This window comes from Strix aluco, chromosome 26, assembly GCF_031877795.1.
Source record: "Strix aluco isolate bStrAlu1 chromosome 26, bStrAlu1.hap1, whole genome shotgun sequence".
In the NCBI taxonomy this organism is placed as follows: domain Eukaryota; kingdom Metazoa; phylum Chordata; class Aves; order Strigiformes; family Strigidae; genus Strix; species Strix aluco.
Window position 1 is genome coordinate 5,302,876 of NC_133956.1, and position 27,025 is coordinate 5,329,900.

A 27,025-nucleotide genomic window follows, 5' to 3' on the forward strand; every position below is an offset into this window, starting at 1 on the left:
TTTTTACCTCCCTTATCTAAGGCCTCCCTGATTGCTTTTCCTCCTCAGTCCCAAAGAGCTTACCAACAAAATATAAGAGAGGGCAGCAGGTATTAACCTGCAACGTTAAATTCATCGGAAAGAATCAAGACAAGTGTCAGAATGGCACAAAAAAGTTTTTAAACATATTGCAGAGTTTAGCAAGGTGAGCCGCCAGTGTGGAAGCTGCTAAGGGAAAAAAAGCAACTCGAAAGTATGGGGTTTTTTTAATGAAGTTATTTTAAAGGTTTCTGTTTTGTTCCTGCTCACAGTGAGCTTCCAGATAAATGCACTGAACTTCAGTGTAAGAAACAAAAGCTCATCATGCTCTCAAGGTTGAGAGAATCATCTTCAGATTTAGTCTGCAGGATGATCTTACTCCATCTAAGAGTCTGGCAGAGCTGCTCTATCATCTGTTAGCACGCTTATTTCTGTGGAGGGCACAGGGCACTGGGTCCTCCCTAGAACTACTATGATCTATATTAGAACATATAAGTCCTTGATAGGAACTTCTCACTCTACCTTAATTTCAGCCTCACCAACCAGGGGAAGGTGCAAGTATTTTCACTGCAAGGTGAAGATACTTTAGAGAAGTTTTTAAAACTTCATATGGAGGAACCTAATGGAGGAAGTGCACGCTTCTCATTCCCCCTCAAACACGCCCCTACCCCCACCCCTTCCTCCCTTCCCCACTGAACGTCTGCAGGCCACTGACACCCACTTCTGAGCCCCATGAAGGGGGAGTCTGGAAAGTCTCTTCAACCAGCATCAGCCCTGCTCAGATGTCAACTGGGACATCCCCTTTGCCCACACAGTCAGACCTCGAGCAGAAGACCAGCTCTTTCCCTTCTCCATGCCCTCTCTGAGGCAAGACACTGCCCTTCACATATTCCTCTGAAAGCTACAATTATCTGTGTGGACTGAAGGCTCTTCCCTTAAATCTGCTAATGGAGCAAGTGAAGATGTTTAGTCAAAAATCCTTTACAAGACAGCTTTTCAGGGTATTTTTTTTTAAAATATCTTGCAGTCTGCTCTGTGTTTTGTTTTAGCAGCAGTGAGAGATGATCTTAAACTCAAAGAAAAAAACCCAGTTTCACCCTCTTGGCACAGACATGAACCACCATCAAATAAAGCATCCAGCAAGAAAGGGCAGACAACAGCAGTTTCCCCCACCCGCCTGATCTAGGACAATCAAAGAGATTCACCAACCAGTTTGAATGCTCTTGCTGGGGCTGCCTGGGAATTAGTTTCTTCCAAGTATTTCACCCATGAGAAGGCTTTGGAAGCCTTGTATCCTGAAAAAACAGAGAATTAACATCTAAGTAAGAAAAACCCACATTTATTGCTACAAACAGCAAAGCAGCTATGCAACACAGCTATTATGTTAATTTAGCACTTACAATGGATGGTGCTGGAAAGTGGTCTGTTTATTCATACACACCACTTACAGCACACGCAGCAGCAGTGCAAGTTTCCCCGGCTTCTACACAGGGCTTTAACCCTGACCTGAAAAACCTGAAGAGTTCATTTCTGTACAGCTTAATCAATGCTTATTGTCTAGAGAAAGCTGCCAATTAAGATCTAGACAGGGGATTCTATGATGTGCAATGGCATCGCTAAATTAATTTCCTATTTTATTAACTATTCTATGTGTGAGTGCCTGCAAGACTGTAGAACCTTCTCGTCTCCTGCTACCTACTCACCCATAGCCGAGTAAAACTAGTGGCCTGGAGATAAAAGGCTCTATCATCATTACCATAATCTCAGACATCTACATGGGTGTGCTACTCTAACAACAATAAGATGCCTCTCCCTGGCTGGCTACATTTAAGAAACTGCTCTACTTTTTTTCCCTTCCTATTTCAGTATTTTTTAGCCTCAGTATTATTTCCTTTTGGCAGGAGGCTGCAATAACTAAACACATAGGACAGTCTGCAAATTGCTGCATGTAAATCTCTCAGCAGAGAAATAACAATTGACTGCAGATTCTGCTGGGGGAACACGCAATCGTGCTATGAGTACAGGAACTGCACACCACAGCCTTGTTGCACGTTCCAGGAGCAGGAACTGATGTGGTGTTGCTGAAGAGTAAGTGTTTACAACTCCTTCTGCATCTGCAGTGAAGGCACAGAGGGATCCAATGCAGAGGGATCTCGCAGTGCCACACACTTTACTAAACTTGGTATGCGATAATTACAGAAATTCTTGCTCCAGGGCTGTCAATCTAGCAAACAGCAGACATAGTTTTTTTGTATTTGTTATTTTTAAGGTGAATGAGCACTTCCAAGGCCTGAAAACAATACTGATTTTCCTGTACATTCTGTCCTTTTTCACTTGCCAACATTCTCTTCATTTACTGAATTCCAGTGCAGCAGAAAGAGATGTGGCTTCAATTACTCCTTCGTTCCCAGAAATTCCATCTTATCTATGAAGTCATGATACTGATCCCTCTTTCTTCCAGCTCACCTTAAAGGAAACGCTGGAAATACTTCAAAGTTCTTTCCCTTCTGAAATCAAATTCAATTACAGATTACCAAACCTCGTTCCATTTTTTGAAAGAGCTATGAAACAAAATAAAATGGAGTGGCAAAAAATACGAATAATAACTCAGTCAGTAGAGAAAAGAGAACTGAATGGAACCTGTAACTTGCAAATACATAATTATGTGGAAGATAAAGCTTGCCGTTTTTTTGACTGAGGCAGGAAATAAGTCTAACTTTCAACATACCAGGTGGTGTTGTCAGTGGGGTTCCAGTTTCTTGGCAGTAGCCAACAGGACGAATATACGGGCTGCTAGCTTCACACCTGAATCAAAGAGGGAAAGTTGGCACCAGTCAATTTTAAAGCAAAAAGAAAAACAGAATTTCAAATGCTGTCTGATATGCCTTTGCTGGGTTAGCAGATGCTTTCAGTGGGTGTGATCATGGTGTAAAAGACAAGCATTACCTCGTTAGAATTTATAACGCCAAGTTTTCAAGGCATTCAAGCTGCTCCAAAGATAGGGAAACAGAGAGAAGAATGTCTGGTGCTTCAAAAAAAAAAACCAACAACAAAAAGCCATGACCCATGGACCGCCCCAACCACAGTTCAGTCTGGACACAGATCATCCAAGCAAAAATGCAAAGGAAGCAAAGAAACAAAAACCAAATCCTCGTCCCTAACTGAAACACCACTAGCATGGAAGAAGGGGAAATTATTTTTAAGGTCTTTGCCAAGAACTGCACGTTATCCATTCATTCTAGCTGAAACCTAGTGGTAGTTTGCCTAGTTCCCAATTTCACTGCATGTTTAGGTGTTCTGAGTGCCTGAAGGAGGTGATGGACCAATCTCAGACAGCCCCTTTTGTCACATCTGCTCCGAGGAAGGGTCCAAAGTAGTCTTTCAGATCTAGGAAAAAACCTGTGTGTTTTCAGCCAAGCTCTACTTTGCAGCTTTGTTTTCTTGTGTCTCCCATTAAAATTTTCAAATTTCAAAGAAAAACATGGCATGAAAACAAAGTTTCATGGACTAAAATGGTAAAGGAATGAGATCTAAAGTCCTACAAAGGGAAACACCGGTGTTACGAAATTCTGCAAGAAAAGAGCAACTTGCCACCAAACAGGTGCGTATTCTGAGAAAAAAACAAACAAAGGGAGCTGGGGAAGAGAACACAGAATGCTGATCAAATCAGTGCTATTTTGATAAGCATGTGCCTCACGTTGCTTTCACAGACAAATTCAAAGAAAGTTGCTCCATTCATGTAGGTTGGAAAACTCGGACCAAAGAGGGAAAACGTTTCCCTGATTAATATTCCATGTGGCCCCAGCATGAGGGCACGGGATCAAGATTCTCAGATGCAGAACAACTGCAGTGCAGGTCATGACTTAAAAGCCTAAATGCTGGCAATCGTTTTTATTTTCAAAGGGCCTTAGCCAAACTCTGCTGAAGCAAATGGAAAGGATTTTTACTGACTTCAGTACTGCCTGCTTCCAAATGTGAGTTTGCAGAGAGACATGCCAACACCCACTACTAGTCCTGGAGGAGAGGATGTTACTAATTCCAGGGGTGTCACTAGCAGAGCTTACTCCTCCTTCAGCTCTGCCAGAGGAATGGGTAACATGAGCATTCCCTGACCTGGCCCAAGTCAGCCAGCTGCATTACCTCAAACACTTCTTACCTCCAATGCTTCACAGGCTCACCCCACTGGTTTTGCACTGAGCCAAGCAGGGGAAGCTACTGGGCAACTGGCACTTTCTAAAAACCCAAAGTAATTATTCAGATGCTTGAAAACTGATTTAAGATCCCAACTTTAGTGACTACATTTAAAATATTAGATATTACCCTTAGTGGAAGAGTGAAATAAACCACAGACTATTTGCAGATATACATTAGAAATGGAATCACTTTACCAGTAGTCATAACTTTCATCCCAGTTATCAAAATGAATTAGCAGGCGGTTATCCACCATGTCTGTGATGGTTGCAACACACATCAGCGACGGATTCTTCTTATCCACTGCCTCTAGTTTCATTCCCAGACGAAAACCAGAAGGTGTGACAGGCTGAGGAACAGGACATCAGGAAAGGGAAATCAGCCACGTTCTAGGTCAGGCCATTTAAATTCACCTTACAAACTCATTTGTTGCAGGTTGTAACCCCCAAAACCCAAGGACCAAAACATACTATAGTTACTAGCATGAGGTCTACAGACAAGATTTCTATGAGGTCTGGCAATGATTGTTACTATTTCTAAAAAAGAGCCGATGTAGCTTGAATAACAGGATCTCCAGGTACACAACACTACAGATGCAAAGGCACACACCTTGCAGTTATGAGTATTGGCTGAGGACAAGCGTGAGCATTGCAGGTCCTGCCTTATTAGTGGAAAAGTTAGAGAGTCTTCAAGGAAAACAGGTGACTCGGTTGGAGGCAGAGCAGAGCTGCGCAGTGGGGCCCTGATCCTACTGAGGTCAACACTCTGTCCATCTACAGCATCAAATCTGCCAGAGCGTGGACTTTGTGTCATCTGAGTGACACAAAATGGGAGTGACTGTTACACAGGAACTGAGGGTAACAACCAAAGAGAAAGCAACAGTGCATGAAGGATGAAAAATGCTCAAGATCCACAGCCTCATAATGAATCCCATGGCACACATGAGTATGCTGCTGGAAACCAGAAATTATTTTGGAAATGATTAAATTAGAGGAAAGTGACACAAATATCTCGACTGTAGGGACACAGCAAAACAGACCGTTGTAATATATTTAATAAATGGTAGAGTAAATCTTTTCCTCCAGTATTAAGGAGGAAGGGAAATACAAATTCTCTCTCTGGAAAGCCAGTGACTGGGGGGAAGGAAGAAAAATTGTACTAGTCTCCCATCTTAAAAATAAATCACAGCAGGAAATAGCTTGCATCTGATTGTACCATGGTTGTACCTCAGACATGAGCATATTAAAACCACGTAAATATTCTGGTCAAAACTCACTTAGCATCAGACCTATTTGGAACATCTTGTATTCAATATCGCCACTTACAGTGCTGAGGGTCTTAAAAAGGCTTTTTGGAGCTGCTTGAGCTTTGCAATTCTTCAAATAGGAAGTCCAATTAAATTCTCCCTCCTTGAAACCTAGAAAGAGAGATAAAAAGATTGTTTTACACAGCCCCGTTACATTCAGATTGGTTTTTCAGAAATGGAAATTACCTGGGAAGAATATGAACTTTGCATGATAACTGCCCTTCTACAATCTTCAGGGGTTATGCATTTCAGCTAAAACATCTCTCTCTTTTTCAGTATAATGTCCAATCATTAATCTCAACCTTCAAATGTTTCTAGGAAATTGAATGCAGGAAAGAAGCAAGTTGTGAACCCCAAAGAGACTCCCTGCTTTATACACTCATCCAATAAAGAGTTTCTAATTTGACTAACAACGCCAATCCTTGGCAATATCAAAAGGAAGATGTTTTGTTCTTTTGTGATTCACTATCTTAGTTACGCCTCTTCCCTTTAAGCCACTCGGATTGAGTTCCACAATGAAATCACACTAAAAATGAAACATGCAGAGCCAGGACAACTAGTTCTTAGTAGAATTTATAGTTTCTTGTACGCCATTCTATTTTTTTCCATACCTTTAGGAGGGAGCAGCTTATGACTTGTTTTTTCACACCAGCCAACAGGATGGATGTCTGAGGAATCAGCATTAACCCAGAAGTCATAGCACTCTGGATAACCATCAAAGTGTAATCGCATTCTGTACCCTCGCACCTATAAGCAGAGGAGCTCTGATTATCATAAAGGGTCATAAAGAAGTTAAAGAAAGACACTAATCCAATCTCTATTTCAATGTATAGATAAAAGTGAATGTAAGATCTCATTTATTTCTCAAAAGTCTAGTATTATTTTTCACCATTTATGTCTCCCAGTTTCCATGTTCCTCTTTCCTCACTTCAAACAGCTGAAAATAAAATTGGTCAGTGTAACCTCCCTGGCCTCCTATTCCATACTCACACACACATTCCTGTGTGGCAATATCTGCAGTACAAATACAGCCTCAGAACATTTATGTCTAGACCAGATCAACACAGATTCCACAGAACTGAAGAAGCATAAATGCATTTCAACTTGCTTATATATACCAAGACTTAAGGCCTCACTGCACTGTTCTTTTTAATATTTACCCATTGGATGCGATTAGTAGGTTTACTATTGTGAGGTATAGATCCTTAACCACGTAACACTATTCCTTCAGGGTCACCTCGAACTCCTCCTAGCCATTAATTAATTAAAGTACTACTATTATGTTTCGACTTTTTATTGAAAAAAATCCTCAATGTACATAAGACTTTTGGAATCAAAGATAGGAAAAGCAACTACCTCAGCCACTGTGAGAACACAAAATCGAGAGGGGTGCTCAGGATCCAGCCCTTCCAATTTCATTCCAACTTTAAATCCATTTCGGCCTTGTGGGAATGACTGATACTGTGAGGAGGGGAAGAAGGAGACATTTGTTTTTAATTCCTAAAGACAAAATCCTCTGCAGAGCAGTCATCAGATATACCTAAAGCTTCAAACTTTCAACTCAGAGAAGAAAATTCTATCACTAAATGATTGCTGCTTTAACAGACAGGCACAGGTACGGATATCAATAACGGCATGATCACCCTATTTCAGATTTACTTGTTATTCTAATTAATCTCTCAAAAACACTGAACCAGGAGCCTGCTGCAATTAGCTATGAACAAATCTTTCAGCAGATGCAGAAATGAGCTCTATTCAAACACAAAAGAATCCCCTTCACAGCCCAGTGTAGGAGGGCTGGCAGAAACAAAGAGCCAGGAAAACTAAAATTATTGTGGCTGTCAGCACAAGGTCAGCAGTCCAGACTTTCCCAAAAGGTAACTTCTCATCTTCAAATGGTAAAAGGGACAAGGTATGTTTGATCTGGAGCCCATTTACACAGTTATTCCAGAAAACGTTTGTGGTTTTCATTTATTTGCAGTCTTAATCCAAATTAAACATCTGAAGTATAGTAAAGGCTTAAAAGAAATTTGAACTGGACTTGCAAATGGCTTATTGCATCCACTGCAGTTACCTGACCTTCCTTCTCATCTCACTCTGTAAGGTGCCAACAGCCCCTGGCTTTGAAGAGCTCACTGGGAGCTGAACTTTCAATGTGGGCTGGTGCACTGGAGTGCAGAAGCAGCTGCCCCAAGGCTAAACTCATCCTCTCCCACCTTCAGTGCACCAGACCATGAATGAACACAACTTCCACCCTCCCTTCTAACAGTCACTTCTCACTGAAACAATCTACAACATTCACAGAGCTCAACGACTTGCAGTTTTCTACAGAGGAAGGCTGGAAGGGGTGTTGTACAACTACAGATGAAGCACAGAACATATGAAAGACATTAAGCTGTCCCTCTCCAATGCTACTTGGAGATTGCCTAACAGCCCATTTATCCAGAGCTACCCAAAGCGGATCGAAACACTCATTGTTTATTTGTGAGTGAGATTCAACCAGCATTTTTTACACCCTGGTTTAGGATGAGACTCACAGGACAGACACTTGTTTCCACAGTGCTTCAGGGCTGGAAACAAACATGTGGGGGTTTTACTGCCTGCTTGCACCAAAACAACTCATAAATGTAACTGCTGGCTTGAGGGTAGTCTCCAATCCTACCTCCACTGAGTTAGTAATTCTGTAATGTTGCCTGAGAAAAACATAGGAAGAGAGTTGAAAAAACTGCCAACCTCTCTGAACAGTTTTAGGGGAGCAGCTGGCATCCGTTCCTCTTCTAAGTAGGAAACCCAGTTCCATACCTTCTTCCTTCCAGGAACAACTAAGCAATCAAAAACAAAGGGAAAAATCAGTATTTCTCTCAAATGCCTCCCGCTCTGCCCTCTCTTCTCTCTCTCCTCCCACGTACACGCCAACGCTGCTTTGCTGTTGTACCCCAAAGGAGGCAGTGTAACCCAACTTTTGAGGAAAGGTATGAATTCCAGCAGTAGGAAAACCGTGCTCATTTCTCATTAAAAAAAAAATTATTATATCATAGGTCAAATGAATTGTGGCACCTGGATTGCTGGCAAGCTGCCCATGGAAAGCTGCCACTGTAAAGTTTGGACAAGATATAATAATTTAAAATTGTGGAAAATAATTCCTTCTCCTGATATTTCACAGAGGAATAAGGGGTTAGATATAAACAAAAAGACAGCACAAAGAGGCATATAATTGCAGCTGAAATAAACCTAAAACAAATGAAAAACCAAGTGAATTTTTGTTCAGTTCACAAGATTTTTTTTATATATGTACACAAACATATTTAGAACCTGCTAATACCACAATGCATCTACTAGAGAGGCAGCTACCAGTATACAGATGATGAAAACAACTTGGGTAGGTGCTTGGATTCATTCTAGTAGGACCACAGTCATACACACAGAAAATTATGTCTTAAAATGCATATTAAAAATCTCCCCCCAGCTTACTGCTAACTCCTTTAAGGTATATAATAAATTTAACTCGCAGTCTATAATCAATCACGTTGTTTACAACTTATTTTCTATTTAGCACTTGTAGTCTGTGGCTATGAAGCTCTCCAAAGTCAATGGAAAAAAGATTCTTATTGTCTTCAGTGAGCTTTGGATCAGGCTGTCTCCTTGCAGATCCTCTACACTGTGCCCATCATGCAGGGAAATCTAGTATATTCTTGCTAATACATTTCAGAAGACTGACTGTGGTAAGAGGGTTATGTACCTAATAAGCTATTCTGAATGTGAAATGAGCTCTACTGTCCTTTCCTCTTCTGTTTACTATTATTCATTTTATAATAGCTAGTAAAAAAAAATCTATAAACATTAAAGAAAAGAGACTATGAGCTTAGCTCACCTTGTTTTATTGGTTTAGTGTTTCTGCGGCTTTTCATATTATTTGATTTATTCTTCTCCTAGACACAGATATGTTAAAAAAAAGTTTAGCGATATTGTTTTTTCCTCTCTCTTTGATCATCTCACAATGCAGGTACAATAAGGATGTAACATGTAACTAACAGGACTATTAGCTAGCATTATTTCCTTTTGAATAACCCTGCAAGAACATTAGTAGGGTATGTTACATATATAACTTTGATCCTGCAGTATCCCAAAGTGCTTTACAAATTATTTAATATATGCTACTAAAGTTCATTTAAATATGGCTACCGAGGGCCCAAAATCTCCATTACAATACACAGGATTTGCTTTCTGCAATGCAGGATGTACTGCTCACGTAAGCAACCTTACTGTAATGCTCCATTTTCCTTTTCCTTTCAGAGGTTCTTATGTCCATCTATGCCAGGGAATGGATACAGGAAAAAGGTCATTTATGAAGCCCTGAAGGAAGCAGAAGCTTCGAGTAACTACTGTCATAGATGAACACCCCAGAAAACGTGGTCTCCCTGTGTCACACTCCGAGCCAGATTGCCGTTCACATTTCTTCTATGTGGTTTTCAAACTCATGTTTAATTCACCCAGGGTTGTCATTTCTCAAAGCAAACCAAAAAGGGCAAAATCTGAAATGCAAAGCTGCCTGCCAAACTTGCCCCAGAAGAGACAGGGGGGCAGTTTCAAACGACGAGGAGGAGAAGGGGGAAGAGACAGAATGCAAGTACTTCTGAGAACATACGTACTTTAACACATCTTATACACATCACGGAGAGAAACTGAGCCACAAGATGAGTTAAACTGTTCATGACATCAGAAGTTTCAGCTTGCATTACCAACCAACACCTACCCCAGCGTCTCTGCGTTACAACAGCACGTGCAATACGTGAATATAAATAAAATGGTTCAGGCCTGAGACGCTGTGCACATGGTAGCAAAGTGCAGGCTTGCAAAAGAAGGGCCCCTAAAGGGAGGAAGATGCTTAATGAAAGTTAAGAAAAGATCGGGTCGGGACTGAGGTACTTCTATTCATCCACCATTAACACAGATTTCCAGCAGTGTACTGAGTGTACATGCAAGTACCTAATAAAAAGCAATCTGTGGTTTGACACTAATCTTCAATATCACATAATAGCACTTGACTGTAGTTAGATAAAGTATTTTTGCAGGCATGTGTTTTTATTACTGTGAAATAGACTTGGTGCACAGGGCTATAACTACACCTATAAAGTCACAGTCTGAAATCTTGACTTTGGCTTCGACATGAGCTATTCACCCCTACGACTTCTCAGACTTCAGAACAGATATTCTCATTACTGATGTAAATCAGGATGAGACCCAGACCATTCTCATGGGTACAGAACAACCTCCCTCAGCTCAGTTTGCATTGCACAGTGAAATCTGAGACACAGAATTGTCCCTGCTTTTTACAGTTCTCTTGAAAGAAAATAGATGCAGCCTCATTTACCTCATCCTCATCTGCATTTTCCTCGTCATCCTCAGACTCCAGAAGCAGTCTTCTCTTCCTTCTGAGACGTTTGACAGGTCTGTCAGCCTCATTCACCTGACAGCCACTGCTGGTATTAAGATTTCTACTATTTCCCCTGTTTCTGCAATCATCTGGAAAGTCTCTGGTATCACTAAACATCCAAAATTGAAAACAAAACCAAATTAAAAGTGCAACAATACTCCTGCAGTATTCCCAGTGTCTCTGTACCTCTTCAGAAGAATGAGGATGCCTGGGCTGAGAACCTAGAATTGAACTGTGTCTACAGGACTTGCCAGATATATATCTTCTAAAAGCACTCCAAAGTACTGGCACAACTCTCACCACCAGAGCAGCTTGAGAGGGTTTTTAATTCTGCCTTTTTACAACCCTACAGGAAGTTATGACATCATCCTTATCTGTGGGAGAGGGAACTGAGGCACCAAGCACACAACCAGCATTTCTGCAGGCTGCAAAGATAAATGAAGACGGAGCTCTAGCGAGGAGCTTTCCTGCGTTGGGCACGGGAGCCTCAAGAGTAACAGGAAGGTCACCGGCATAGAGCTGCGCGGGTGGCTCTGCCCCAGCCATGCCACGGTAACACTTGCTCTGAGGTTTTCATTCTACTCACAGCAACACTTTTCTCTAACACAGTGTTCTCTTTAAATGTTTTTAAAGACAGAACAGGAAGAATCTGGGGTTTCTTTACCTGTCTCTGTGCTGCTGGGAGCCTGTCTGGGTACAAAACTTTCCATTCTCAAAGCAGTCCATTGGCTCACAGGTTTGGAAACTGGGGCAGGGCACTTCTTCTCTAGGCACTGTAGAAGCAAAGAAAAAGACGATTATTTAATTAAAATGTTAAAACACCTTTTATGCAATTAGTTCTGTCAAAGTCCTTTACAAACCTTCATTAAGTGACCCTCAGTATCCCATTGTGAGGGAAGAAATTATTATCTGTGTCCTGGCACACAGAAAGAGTGCACCACCTCATTAAAGAAAAGTCCCTTTTATCTGTACTATTTTAATTTCGGAGAAACCCTGTCCCCTGTAAAAGTGATAAAGGAGGATATAATCTCAAGACTATAACCAGGACACAGTTACAAATCTTTTAATATTTCTTTATTCCTAGTAAACCTCTAACTTGAAAGAGAAATGTCAGACATGTCCATCTTGTTTGGATACTTTTAATACAGTTGGTGAAGTTTAAAACTTCTGCCTTTATATATACTTTGTACATATGAAAATCCTTCATAGGCAGCCTCTAAAAATAGCATATTATTGATGGGAGAACAGAAACAATTATTTCTGTTCTAGCAAGGGATATGTATCAATCTTTCATCTGAATGAAAGCACAAAAATGTAAGGAATAACTCCACTATATCATTTATGCTTACTTTCTCCTATGATTTCAATTCTTCCTAATGCAGATTAATTTATGCTTAATATTTTAACAAAACACAACTACAGTGATACCTATTATCAGGCATCTGCACTACCCTGGTGCATACTTTGTTCAAGTAACCTGATGTGCAAGCTGTGCACGGGGGCTCCCATGTATACATCCTTCCTATTCTCCATTTAGTGGCACCGTTTGTGTGCACTGGTTTGATCAATCCATTTTTGAATGCATCATTAAACACTTAAAAAGAAAAAAAGAAAAAACACACCACACAATCCAGAACGCTGAGATATGAGTCACTTTGCTTTTTGTTTAAAGCCATTTTCATAGTCTCCTTACCAGTACTTATACTCATTCTGCTAAGACGACTGACATTTTTCATTTATATTTGATTGCTCCCTGTAGTCCAGTGGGGATGTCAGATGGTCCTGGCTGGAGCTGGGCAGACAGACTGCCTACGCACAGCGTGCACGCATGCCTGCTTGTATCACAACTTAAAGCCTCTCCCTGTGCCATCGGGGACCAATGATTCCAGGCAGGGAAAAGACAAAACAGGGAAAACTTGCAAGAACCATGAGGGCTTGAAGAGCTCTGCTCAATTAGAAGTCACACTGATCTATGGAATACACTTGGACTAAAAGGGTATGAAAAATTCCTAGTGCTGAGGTGTCCATATAAGAGCTGGTTCTTTGCCTGATGGATTGACATCTCCTCAGCTTGAGCAGACAAGGAGAATGACCCACGATCAGCAGGAGCGTAAGCAAATGCCTGTAAGTGTAAGTGAATCTGTAGAGCTTACAATGAAATCCGAGATGAGAAAAGCCAGCAGGGAAGACAGGTACAAAGCCTTCCTACGTAAAACCAGAAATAGTTCCATCAAAATCCTGGGGAAAGCCAACTGGCAGACACTTGTCCAGACAGGTAACAAGACAAGATCGTTCTCTCCTCAAAAAAGAAATTCCCTCCATAGGGATGTATGACTTCAGCAATGTAGCTCTGCCTTGACTAGGGATCCAGCATCGCTAACACAGACCTTATACGAAGAGTTAACATCTTTTCGATTACTGCACCAAAATTTACCGGTGATGTCAAAGACAAAGAGACACTGAACAGGCTCCAGCTGCTGTCCTGTGGTGCCTGTGTGTCCCGAGCTAATTCTCAAGTCTCCTGCCACCACCTTAGAAGAAGGTTCTGGTCCAAGGCAAACCTACCAAGGGCTCCCTACACCACAACCACATGCTGTCACGTTTAACCAAGAGCATCTTTAAAACATGGCCTTGTGCTGGATGGCTAATGGTACTCTTGGGATAAGAGCTCTTAATCGTCACTCACTCCCTAGCACTGGTCTCCATTAGTACTCTCTGGAAGACAGGCACACCTGCAAGGGAGCTCTACTGAAACAGTGAGTAATCTAATCAAAGGAAACTAGTGATTTACCAAAGTGAGGCTAGCCAGCTTAACTGAGTGGTCTGGAACGAAAGAGCTCAGAGGTTATCTCATAAATATTCTGTTTTGAGCTACTGGTTTCTGGGTAAACAGAGTAAGAACAGGTCTGCAAAGAATGGAGATATTTCTTGTCCATTATGTTGATGTGCATGTCCAGTAACATGCTTGTATTAACCTGTTAAAACCCAGTTTTTCCGCAATTTCAATCACAGTAGCCTTGGAAACCTCAAAACTTATGGCTAATATGGCATGAGCCAGGTTAGAGGAGATTCTCAAGGATGTTCTTGCAAAGATAACTAACGCTACTGGGGATTCATCCTGAGCCAGGAATCCCAGGTTAGCACACCACTGTGCCATCTGTTCATGCTCCACACTGTGTAATGCGTGCAACCAGAGAAAGGAATAATGCTGGAAAACTCCTGTTGCCCCTGGGAGCAGTCAGCTAAGGCACAGCTGTATGAGTAAATCAAACAGTGCCAGGTCCTGCAACTCAGCCACATGCGTCTTTAGCACAGCCCCGGGGCACCTCTGGCCTAGGACACCTAGCACCATCCCAAGCCATTCCCAAGCATGGTTCGGGAGTTTGCACGGAGCTGAGGTGCTGCCCAGTGGGCACAACCACCCTGTTTCGAAGGCTGAGAGTATTTAATAAGGTATTTATGGCCACACCATTCTGGTCTCAAAGCCCCAAAACAGGCAGTTTGGTTTAATACAGACGCAGGCTTAATTGCTGTCATGCCAAGAGAATCACCGGTGTTAAGGATGATTGATGCCATCGCTGAGCCACTACCCTGGAAAGAAGGAGCTCCAACTTCCCAGAATCACCACTTAAACTGATCCCTGGATGTAAGTTAAAACTCAGCGTGAGAGGGATGTTTGACTGCATCGACAAATCTAGCCCAGATTGTTTATATAACCACACTTACCTTCCATAAAGGCGAGCACAATGCGTGTGCCAGGTACTGTTATGACTATGCAGTAATTATGCTCACTCTAAATACTCCTAAAATATTTGAAATAAGGCAGTGACTCACTCCACACGCTGCACCAGGGAGCACCACACTACTGAAACACACATTTCAGTTAGACCTGCTTCTAGAAGCTTTTTCAGAAACTGTATATTCTCTTCCATAGCAAAAAGCTCACCTTCCAAATCAGTGCTAGAGGCAGCGGAAGCGTTGACAGCAGCAGGAGCAAAGCTGGTTGGGATGGCATTTACTGCTGAGGCTGAAAGAGCTTTTATGGCTTCTGCTTCTACTTCAGTAATGATTTCTAGCAGTCCAAACTCATTTAAACGGAACTGCAAGTAAGAGAAGAAAGCAAGCAAATAAGCAGCAGTAAAAGGACTAGGAAGGGAAACAGGAAGGAATAGGATTCCCTGAGGAGCAGCTAGGTATCGGACAAAAAGAAATAGCTGAATGTACATTAAAAAGCATTAAAAATAAGTAACAATAAAAAAGAGAAACACCCAACACAACTCTTCCTCAAAATGCCACCAACAGGCCCCCAAAAAACCTCAGCGATGCATTTTGTTGTCAGTGAAGGAAAGCAATGTTAATTCTACCTGCTCTGGATGTGCCCCCCTTATAAGCCCTTAACCCCTGATGAACACATCAGAATAAATACCCTCAGAAAAGCAGTTCAACCCGAAACTCTGCTCTGACAGTTCAAATTCATCCAACAAAGGACAATTACATTTATTACAGTTATGACATACAGCAACTTCCCTAAAAATCTCAACATAAGCAGGAATCCCCCAGCTGTTGACAGGAAGATCACATTCCAGCAGAGATCTTGTCCAATACGCCCCCCAGCTGGGGCTGGCTGGGCTTTGAAGAGCTCAGAGCACAGCGACAGCAGGGACTCCACAAACGCAGCAACATCTGGAGCTGCAAGAGGCCAAGCAGTTCTCAACTCTTCTCCAATGACACTTGACAGTCTGGTGGGAAATGAACTTCCCAGAGGAGCAGAGGAATGCGGGGATAGGCTAAGGCAATACTGTTGAAGAACAGCAGACATAGAAATAAGTAGCCTTTCTTCAATTGATAAGCTCCTCCTTGCACAGTACCACCTGTTAGTGAAAGCCACAGTGGGGCCCTGACCCAAAGACAGAGTGTCTCAAGTCCAAACCAACCGTTTCTGAACAACTTAGAAATACACCTAACAGAAGCCACCCACAGGCAGTGCAGGTAGGAAGGTGACATGTACCAGCATGGCCAGGAGTCACAGTGTCCCCACTCTCAGTCCCAGCTCCCCCAGGTTTTGACCCTTATCAGCTGCTGGGGTAGGTGACCCTCCCACAGAGGCTCTGCTAGCACACCCATCCTCTGCTCCCCACCAACACGCCGACTGTCCTACTACACACCAAGAGTAAATTCAGATGCAGAGTAAGAAAACCCTTCTAAACACACAGCGAAGCGCTCGCACCGTGGGGCAGCTATGGAAAGGGAGTGATACGTGGCAGACTTCAGAGACTCTCATCCTTTAAGTTTAAAAAAGTTCTTAGGCTATGAAGGAACATTTCATTGGTCCCGATAAAATTATTAAAGTGTGTCAAACAGTGTCAACGTGCATCTTTTATTAGTCCTGATCTGCAAAGGCAACTGAGCACAAAAAAATATATATTTAAAAAGTCACCTTTCTGATGAGCAAATAGCTCTAAAGGTTACTCACTCCTTGATCTTCTTTACTGTCTGCAATACAGAGCTACTGAACTCCAGAACGAAAGAGGCAAGTCAAAGGTGGGTTGCATTTGCAAGCTCTGCTCCAAAGCTTTTATTCATTGCACTTTATTAGTCTGAGATCTTTTCTCAGCCATCCGCTCTTCGCTCTAAACCTGCTAAACCCAGTTTAAAAGCATTTGCTTCACTCTGCAGCAGGGCTCCTCACTGCATTGAGAAGCACCGTTCTTCCTCTGCTCCTGCATGCTTCCCGGGCTCAGGATCCTGGCTCCAGCACCCTATCACAGCCTTAGCCCAAATGTTCTTCCCCCTCTTCCCTCTTTTTTATCTGAAGCCTGTATTTCTTAAAGCTTAAAAGGTGCTGGACTTGCTTCTAAAAAGCTCACTTCTTCCTCTGCAGCCCTGAAGAGACAGAGCATCACTTTTATTTCAGCACGAAGAGAAACAATTAATTTCAAAGAAGTGATAATTCTAAGTGGAGTAAGCTTCCTGCAGGAGACCATCCAGTTTAGAGAAGAAACCTATCACTTTCCTTGAAGGCCAGAAGATCAGCAGCATGATGGTGCAGATCCCAGGGGTTCCTTGCCATGGCTGATAAGGACAGCTCAGCATCATGAGCAGAAGGTCAGTGGAAGGAGCATCTCCACAGCTCTACGTGCCATTAAGCAGCAGAGCTCGCATGAAGCAGAGCTCGCAGCTGGAGGTGGGGAAGGGTGCCAATGTCATTTTGTATTAGCAGATTAGTCTCTGGGGTAGTGGCACTCCTGCATACAAATTAACAGTTCTGATTCAGCCCAAACCAGTGAAGACAGGAGACTGTTCTTTCCTCCTGTAGTAATTTGACAGCGTACCTGCAGCCACATGAACTGGTGAAGCTCAGCCCAGGCCCCAGAAAACATAAATCTGCATTAAAAAAACAATAAGCCTCTTTATTAACAGTCTCTGATCTGATGCTGAGGCCTGGCTGATCCCTGGAGGCAACCTCCAGTTTAATCCTGAGACTCTTCAAGGCAATATCCCTCATTCCTAAATTCTGAAAATGCATAACTGTGTTACTATCAGGACTGCACCTTCCTTTACACTAAGGAGTCCAATATAGCATGTTTGCTAATATGAAATCCACACAAACCCTCCAGAAATAATCTGTCATTCCTGAGAATTTTATGAAGGGGATTAAAGAAAAATGTATTTAATTGTGCATGCAAGAACTGGAATACAGTAGGAAGAGAGGGGGGAAAGATTAAATGGCAAAAGAAAAATAAAAAAAAGTGTTTGGCATTTCTGCAGGGAAAAAAGAAGTGTTTGGCATCTTAAGAATGAAGTGGCTTCCTGTGCAGCTAGTGATCATGTTCCAGCTAAACACTTCTACCAGACTCACTAACCATGGTCCTCAGTGCTCTGATACTTGATCTTCTAATATGAAACGATACAATATTATCTGGTGTCTTTCAGTCCAATAAATAATGTGGTGCTTTGTTGATTCTCTACCATTACGAGGAATCAATAAAAGTGCAGCTGTTTCTGCAAAGGAATGTTAACTGCTGTTGAAGAGAAAACCTGTGACAATACACAGTTAAGCTCTTTTAAGAAGCAGAAGTATAATGACTTTGATTAAATACAGGGAGAAAGTTAGGCCACTGCAAAATAATCATCCAAAGGACCTCCTAGAAAGTCAGTGGCCCCAATTCCATGTCAGTTTTGTGGAGTGTAAGCCACCGATCTCGAACACTCCAAGCACGCAAGTTCATCCACATTCTCTCAACACCTGATAGCAGAAGCATTTTCCTCATAGCCTAAGCGAGGTCTGACAGCCCATGTAGAAGACTTTTCTGCACAAAGGAAGAAGGAGGGGAGTAAGGGGAAGTCTGTCAACACTTGAGAAGGTGGGGGTCCTGATCCTGAATGCCTGATGTGATACCAACAACCTGATTTTTCAGAGCTCTCAAGTCCCTTCAGCTCCAATTTATTTCACTTGAAATTGATCCTTCCTCCCCCACCTCCCGCTGAGATTCAGAACTTGCAGCCTTGAGGGCAATTTTACGTATTCATTTTCAGCCACCACAAGTGCAATTGAACTGAAATAACAGTTGAAGGCAATCTGGGAGACAGTCAACAGACACTCACCCTCCTCCCTCATCGAACACAGAACACCGTGTTTGTGACCATCAGGTATTGGTTCTGATTTACACGAGAGCTGTATTTGTCTCTATCATGAATACATAACACACAGACAGCCGTCAAAAGCTGCCAAAAACAACCACTGATGTGAAAAGAACCTAAAGACTCAACCCCACAAACTGAGAAAATTTGTCTTTCAGAGAAAATGTCTCTCTCATGCTGGGCTGAAATTAACGGGATTTCTTGCCTAAGTATGTTGTATGGACATTACTGAGAATTAGGAAGATCAGGCCCGTAACTTTTATTAGCAGAAAACAATTACTTAAAATACTTCCTGCCTTTAGAAATCAATTGAGCAAGAAATTAGAAGGGGAGAGGGAATATCACCAGGCTTTCAGAAACATTACTGAAATTTCACCACTTCCTTGCTAATGCCAACCCAGTTGTTTAAAACAGAGCATTTCCTCTGCACAACTTTTATTTCCAAACTGCAGAATATATTGCAAATACTCTGTGCTGCCAAAGGCATGGTGGCCGCTCGTGTATCACGTTCCTTGGGTTCTTACTTGTATGTTGCTACCAGGCAAGGTACCAATGCTGTCTTTCCAGTGTAAGGCATTCAGTATATCGCAGTCTGCTGTCGGGATGCTGATGATTCTCTCCGAGGCATTCTGCTCCATCTTTCTGCTTAGTCTTTGGGGTCTTTATTTAATTTTAAGAAAGAAAACTAGGGTGTGAAAACAAAACAAAAAAAAGAGGCACAAGAGTAAACAGGCCCATTGCTTACATTTCGTGAAGCGTTTTCAGAGCAATACGTTTTGAAAGATGGGAAAAAATGTCAAACTTGCATTTTGCCCTTGACACTTCAGTAAATATGAATAGAAAGTTAAGAGCGTTATGCGTATGTGCAGTTTGAGGACAAAATGATAAACCAGTAAGTTTTAACAGTTACTTGATTTGTATGACGTTTTTGCCAATTACAATTCACTGGCAAGATCCTGGGGTCTCTGGATCCGGTAGGAGCTTTGGTCCAGATATTAGGAGTACCAGGATTTAAAATTACAGACACACAAATACACAGGTGCGTGCACAAACTTGTCTAGTATATACAAGTGACAAGTCTGTACAGCTCGGGGGGGAGCAGCAGCATCTACGGGCTGTTGCCAGGTCCCTCTACACTGCTGTAATGTCAAGGCTCTATGCTAGAAATGCTATAAAGCTCTTAAAATGCTTAAGCTCCACGTATTGCTTTCGCGTCCCAGCAAATAAACTAATGGGCTCCATTAGAAGACTCGACTAAAAGCCATGCTGCTATATGGGCTCCCCATATCCAATTACTCAACTATTTTTGCGGTAGACATTAACCAAACACTGACCATAAATTAACTGTACATTCCTGCCCTTTAAACGTAACCTGAATATTTTCAATCTATGAACATAACCGCTTGCTTTAAAAAAAAAAAAAAAAAAAGGAAAAAAGATTCACAACCTTCCCTTGAACTGTCAGCTCTACTAATTTTTGCAGTGTGAGCAAAACCACTGATGTTAAGTTTGAAAAAGCACAGCCCAACTGACAGGTTTAACTGCATTCCTGTGGGAATGGGTCAAAAATGCCCATGGTGGGGGTCTTCACTCTGATATCTGAATGCTGGAGTTCAACAAGGTCACTCTGAGCTCTTAACTCAGAGTAAGAGCACGCATCACCCAAGGACCATGTGCTTGATCTGCCTTTGGCAGATTGTTTCTCTCCTTGAGCACTGGAAAGTGCCTTAAGATACAGGGCTGGGGCAGGTTTTTAACTGCTGAGAGCTTAAATTAGGGCAGGCAAACTCCACTCCTGCTCTGAAGCCTTTCACATGCTAGGCCTTCTACCTACAGGTTGAAAGTGTAAGTTTAATTCGGCCAAAGGCCAAACCACAGATCTGACATAGGATAATATATGATGTATGAGCTTTCCTGCAGCTCTAACTCAAGCCTCACAGCAATTTATGATTATCTTAACTGGGTCAAAAGCAGGACAGGCGTTTGTAAACTGCAATACCAAATATCTTTGGGTACCACAATCTAATCCCCGTAGGAGGAGTTCCTCCTTTTTTCCCCAAAATATAAAATTCCACCTACTTACAATCCTGCATAATTGTGAAGATTAGCTGCATTAGGCTAGTCAGAACGAGTCAGGAGGGTGAAAATGGGAGCGAAGTGGAGCAGCAGCCAAGCTGCTGAAGCCAGTTCAAGCTTCCAACGGTTTTAACTGAACTGCAGGTGTGGAGGATCCACAGCTGGTGTCCTTGGATACGTACACAGAACAGACCCCCATCAGCCCCGTGTGCCACGGCTGCGTGGAGATTTATGAACCGGACTAAACAAGCCTATGTAGGTGGTTCTGAACAACTGTAGCCAAAGGCTCGCCATACATTAATATTTGATGTAGCCTTGTACATCTATAAACACCTGTTTGTAACCAATGTTTTGATGCCAGTTTCAGCAAGGGCAAAACCATCGCTTTTTAGATGTTATTCTTTGCATTCAGGCTTTAAAAATAAAGAAGCTCAAACTCCAAGACTATTTACAGAGCTCCCTCTGGGAGAAGGAGTTGGAAGATACTTGGACAGAAGTAATTAAGTTGTAGAATTTATTTAAAATTGGGCCAGGAAAACTGTCAAAATCATAGTGTAGAAAATAATCTTGTACTAACCAGAGAAGACCTGATACAATAATGGGCCTTTTTCATCTCTAAACTTTATAAATCCAGTAAAACCCCTAGAAAAATATAATAAAGAAATTATTTTTCTTATCATGCTCCCTATCAGTAAAATCTACAATAAAATCAAGATAGCCCAATAAAAGGAAGCAAACTGTGCAATTAAAAAGGCAGCAGAAACTAACTTGAAACATTTTGAAGAGCCATAGTTGGGCACGAATGTTCCCCATTTGTCCCTATTTGTGGTTGCTTTTCATCTTTAACATTTTCAGTCTCAGAAACATTAATGCAAAAGAAGATATAGCAAAACTAAGATGAGTCATTCAGTCCCAAGTCGCAGATTCAGATTTATGAAATGATAAATGACTACCATGCTGGCAGAGATAATGGTTCCTAATTAATATGCTACCACCCAGACCTCTGTGCTTTATCTTTAGATGGGGGATCCAGAGGCAGAGGAGGTCAGAAACACTCCGGTTTTGATCTCGTTTCTGCCACTGAACCACAGTGCAGCCTTGGGAAACTGCTTCATCATTGCTGCAGAAAAGCAGCTTCGGCTTTTAACATCCATCTTGCCTTAGTTCAGAGACAAAAAAAAACAAAAAGAAAAAAAGGGCACTTTCATACAAACAAATAAAAGTGTGAAGTCTAAATGGGTGGATAGGGGTTCACTGTATTTCTCTATACACCATCAGACCTAATGCGAAGAGAAACATTTCAAGAGAAATCCCATTTCAGATGCTGCCAGGTTTATTTCCGATGACATGAGGATTTCAGTGTCTTTATACGAGGGTAAATGTGAGAAACACAATGGTGCAATAAACCCAAAGACTGTAAATCAAGTAACAACACTGAAGTTTGCAGCCCTTCTGGCTAAGCCTCCATGTACCAGGAGGCAAAATTCCATTTGAGAAGCAGCTGGCATCAAGAAAACCATCTGATACTGTGCTGTTCTGGGAATAACCGACTTACAAATCACCTTTCTTCCCCAAAACTCAATGGGAAACCCAGCAAAGCCGGTCATTTCATTCAGTGTAATATATATGCACTCAAAGCAAGCTGGCATTCAGAGCTCTGTGCATCCCCAGCTTCTTGCAAGATTTGGCAGCAGTGTCTAACACCCAGCGCATTAGATCTGCCAGTCACTCTCATGACGTTAGTGGAGAACTGAACTGCACTTTAAACAGAAACCCAAAAAAATATTTCATGATTTCTTGCAGGGCACAACTAATCTGGTCTCAGAAACTGCTCTGAACACTTACCAGTCCAGACACAACAATCATTTGCCTGTCCTTTGCTATGATGATTACAGATGATACTTTACTTACCCATCAAAACCTATTACTCACTTTGGGCAAGTAATATTTTGCACGGCTGAACTAATACCATTACCTAAAAAAACCAGCCTCACCTCCAGAAACAACACTGAAGTTGTCAGTCAGGGACTGAAAGGAACTTTCAGAGCATGCAATGGAACCGCACCAGTGCCTCAAGAGAAAGTGTTAGTAGCCACTGGCAAGTAATTCATGGTGTGAAGAAGACTTAAGTGATATCACTATCTGTGTCAGTGAAGGAAAAAAAAAAGATAAAATTCAGAATTGAGGAATCCCAGGCTCCAGCCATTTTATCTCTTACTAATTTTTGTTTCTCAGGAAAAGAGAGGAAAACTGTAACCACAAAACAAGGAAAATACTGCTCTCAAAGATTAGAGGGGAAGAACAGTCTAGGAAAGGAGAGGGATGCCTTGGGCTTGCAGCACGGGCTGGAACAGAGGAGAAGCAAACACTTTTTGTCATAGCTCTGCTGCAGGACCACTAAGAGGAACTATTTTGGTTTTGGGGAGTTTGCCATGTTCATTTGTACAATACAGCCCTTCCAAGGTTACCCTCAGTACACACTGATGTACAGATTATGCTTAGGTGGTATTGTGCTGGGAGACAAATAAACAGGCAGCATGGCAATGTGACTTAAATCAATTTATAAGATCAGACAGCAATATTGTGAGTTTACTCTAAACCCAGCAGCTGATCCTAGTATTAAGCCCAAACTAGCATCGTAGTTTGTAAGCTGCTATCTCTTGGTTTCTTGACAGAGTTGTGTCAAAAATACACACAGGCGCATATATTTATTTCAGCTGTCAAAAGAAAAGCACCCACACAGGCTGTGGCTGCTCGCTACACGAACGCACTTTCTGCAAAGCGCCCGGTTTACACCCAAACCCGTTCCCCGCCCCGCCGCCGCGCCAGCCAGCTTTCCCCACGGAGCACACTGACGAGCAAGCGTGCGGTAAGGCAGCGGTAGCACGTCTGACTGCGAAGGCTGAGAGCGGCGCTGCCTCACTTCTAATGCAACTATCCCCACCTGCGATCATACTCGCTTTGCTGCCTTTCTCTAGATTTCCAAGACTTCTGGAGACAGCAAGGAAGCAGCCTTCCTGCTGTCCCTTCTGTTGCAGGAGCCGAACGAGGCAGGCAGTGCTGCGCTGGAGAGCATTTCGACCTCTTCCAAACAGAAGGGGAGGGACACAAAAGAAGGTACAAAACCTACTTCCAAGTCCACAGTGTTAAAGTCTTCTGTTTACTGAAAGCGAGGAACAGAAGCACATCTTACCTTCACTTTTATAGCTTTCATTAAATGCATTTGGTGCTGAGCTGCTTTTCCCCAGCTCTTCATCTCCTCCTGCTTGCAAACAACAGTGGCTCTGGGGAAGGCACCCGGCCACTGCCAAAGCCCTGCGCAAACCTCACGCTCAGTGAGCTCAGCCAGGAGGCCCTGGGACATCTTTACGAGGCCTGAGACCGCGACACTGCTAATCCCAGTCTCTGGGAACCACTGGTAAGCACTGAAACACCCGCACATGCTAATGAATGTCACCCGCTGCCACACAGAAATCATACACCATAAAACCCGTCACGTTCAGGAGCAGCTCGGCGGGAGCGACCCAAAGCACTCCCTAGCAAGGTGCTGGAACTTTGGCCATTTCTAAATCTGATCCAATTTCTACCACAACAGATGCAAGAAAGAAATACCTTCCATCACTCATAATCAGAACTATTTTCACTCAAAACTTAATGACCTGTAAGGAAGCTGTAAGATTTGTGATTCAGGATAGAGTCAATTTTGTGACAACATAAAAATTGCAATGCTGGGGGGGGAAAAGTGATTCTTCTAATGGAAAACTAAAAGTTCAGGCACACCACTTATATGCTTAACTAAGACACAAAGAATTAATTTTGCAATAAAACATGCTCTTGAAGTGGAAGTAGTTAATGAAAACAATCAAGAGGAGCACACCATTACCCATAATGTTTTGTTATCCTCCAACATTTCTGACATCTGTAACGGCTGCGTGTTGGGTGTAGGCTCCCAGACAGACGTTTTAAAGGGATGTCAAATCTCTGCATTAGGTATTTTATTTGCTTCTGTTCTGAAGCCACTTTATTACACTGTACTTTTCTGAATACTGATAATTTTCTGGGAAATAATTCAGGTTGGTTATCTAAACTCCAAATGACTGGTGTTAAGGGGACTAGTCTTAAACTCCAGAACTATCAGAATCTACTCCACAAGTTTTTCATGTGTCATACTGATACCAACAGCAATTGTTCCACATTGAATAATGCATGTCAAGTATTTCAGAAGAGAAATAGTGTACAGAATTGATGAAGCAAGCTTAAAAAATACAAGTAAGCATAGGCTTGTCTTTCAGATCCATTTGATGCTGAAGTCAAGAGGCAGAACCAGCCAGAGTGCCCATATTCTGTGTACATAATTGTGCAACAAAAATTGCAAAACAGATTTTTCTTCTGGTATTTGTTTTCTAAATAGCTTGGTAGAGCATGCAGTCAAATTGTAATTTGCAGATTTAGCATTACTACAGAATGAAGGAATTAAAGTAAAATCTGGCACAGATGGCCATATAAAAACATCCAAACTTCTTTCAAATAAGCATCACATGCCTTCTTTGTATTAAATACAATGAGAAATTGCAAAAATACTGCTGTCCCTGTTGCAGATAAGGTTAGGTCAAAAATGAATCTTCTTAAAAAAATCATCTGAGTCTGACAAGTGAAGTGTTTAGTCAAGGAACTAATTAAACAAAAACCTAGAGGAGTACTTTTCCAGATAATATGAAAAAAAGCACAGCTTGCACACATACATAAGCCATTTTCCATCCCTCCTTTCCCATCAGAAGTTTCAGTGAGTACAGATGGATTGCTATCACAGTCACGAAAGGTGAGCGGGGGAAGAAAATATGCAAATTTTGTGAGCAATATTGCTGTTATTGATCCAACAATGCACTTAAGTATACACTTAGTCCTATCTGATTTCCTAAAGGATTTTGCGTGTGCTTCGGTGCTTCACTGAGAGCATCTATGCAAGTGCCCAGAACCCCACACTTTCTTTACTTTAACTACATCACCCAACCTTTCACCTTGAAAAGTTATAACCCAAGTTTCCAGCTTTTTTTTTTTAAAAAAAAAGAGAAAAGAAAAAAACCCTCAGCCACAATTCACACAGAAGTACCAGCATTTTCCAAATGTGATGTATCTTGTGATTTATAAAACAAGGACACACAGTGATACCTCGGGCTCTGATATCCCTGTATCAGCTTTAGTACAGTAAAAGTTACAAACCGGAATTGAGATGCTATTTTTCTCCAACAACCCATACAAGCGAGGGCAGCTGCAGATCCCCTCCAGGCACTTCAGAGGCAATTCCTTCTCAATATCCCTTCTGTAGCCCAGGGTGACCTGCTGGAAGTACAGAAATCTGCAGCTGGTTTCAACACAAGTGAATGACAACAAAAAGGACTGCTGAGCAGGTAGGGGCCCTGCACTGTTTGAAGTAAATAAATTTTTAAAAATACACCTTTATGGGACTAACCTTTTTCCTATGTATTTTTTTAAAAAAAACTTAAGTGATCCAGTCCTATGCTATCTCATTCGAAAAGCTTCTCTATGCCAAACATATATTCCACCCCTGCAGTGGACGTAGCTCCAGCACCAACGGGGAAACCGGAGCCCAGGCTCCCGTGCATGGGAGCGGACGGGACAGAGCTCAGGTCCTGTGCCACGCTGCCATCCCTCTCTAGCCATAAAGACATCCTCCAAACACACACAGGGAAGAAAGCATCTCCTTAGAGCCACGACAAGGGCACGTGAGCTTAGCATTAACAAGGGAAATGAAGGCTGAAACTTCTGTAGGTCACCCTGTAAATTCGCTGCAGCTGTTTTTTCCCTGCTCCAGCATTCTCACCACCCACATTCCAGCTTCTGTGGACACCATAAAGTAGCATCGGGGAGAGAAAATACAAGCAAGCAGTCAAAAAAAACCAAACAACCACCCATCTATGTGCAAAGAGGTGTCAGAAGTGCAACCAAACAACAACCCAACTATGTGCAAAGAAGGGTCACACAAAGAGGTGGAGCAGCAGGAATGCAAGAAGAGCTGCCACATACTATTTGAAAAGCCATTCTGATGCAGGTCGGAAGACAGCACACTCCTGTGAGCCTTCCAAAACTCCCGTCTCCACTAACCCCACCACAAAGAGACAGATGAGCCACAGGACTTCTAACAGTGGTGACTATTTCCGTGCTTGGGACCATCTGATGTGCCAACGGGACCTCAACCGTGCTCCCAGGCAAACAGCAACAAACAAGGAAGCTTTGATCTGCCTCACACCAGCCGAGAATGAGCTCTGCTGCTGCCTGCGCTCAGGTTACTTGCTTAAATCACGTATTTTGTTTGGTTTAAAAGCTACAGCATAAATAGG

The 27,025-nt window shown here is 42.2% G+C and overlaps 1 protein-coding gene across 7 annotated transcripts in view; it reads right to left on the reverse strand.

Annotated features, from left to right (window-relative positions):
• LOC141935011 (lethal(3)malignant brain tumor-like protein 3) overlaps window positions 1-27,025 on the reverse strand; it is a 51,968-nt gene that overhangs the window by 21,960 nt on the left and 2,983 nt on the right. Inside the window, exons 1-11 of one of the 7 annotated variants that reach the window (XM_074850897.1) lie at window positions 25,887-25,938; window positions 11,614-11,722; window positions 10,887-11,058; window positions 9,387-9,444; window positions 8,249-8,337; window positions 6,872-6,976; window positions 6,127-6,262; window positions 5,535-5,626; window positions 4,407-4,558; window positions 2,747-2,823; window positions 1,228-1,313 (exon numbers count right to left, since the gene is read on the reverse strand). In XM_074850897.1, the coding sequence (XP_074706998.1) occupies window positions 1,228-1,313; window positions 2,747-2,823; window positions 4,407-4,558; window positions 5,535-5,626; window positions 6,127-6,262; window positions 6,872-6,976; window positions 8,249-8,337; window positions 9,387-9,444; window positions 10,887-11,058; window positions 11,614-11,675 (1,029 nt within the window). In that variant the 5' untranslated portion in view covers window positions 11,676-11,722; window positions 25,887-25,938. Of the gene's footprint in view, window positions 1-1,227; window positions 1,314-2,746; window positions 2,824-4,406; window positions 4,559-5,534; window positions 5,627-6,126; window positions 6,263-6,871; window positions 6,977-8,248; window positions 8,338-9,386; window positions 9,445-10,886; window positions 11,059-11,613; window positions 11,723-14,895; window positions 15,050-25,886; window positions 25,939-27,025 lie in introns of those variants that run through there. The other 6 variants (XM_074850898.1, XM_074850895.1, XM_074850896.1 and 3 more) reach the window with 6 other exon arrangements.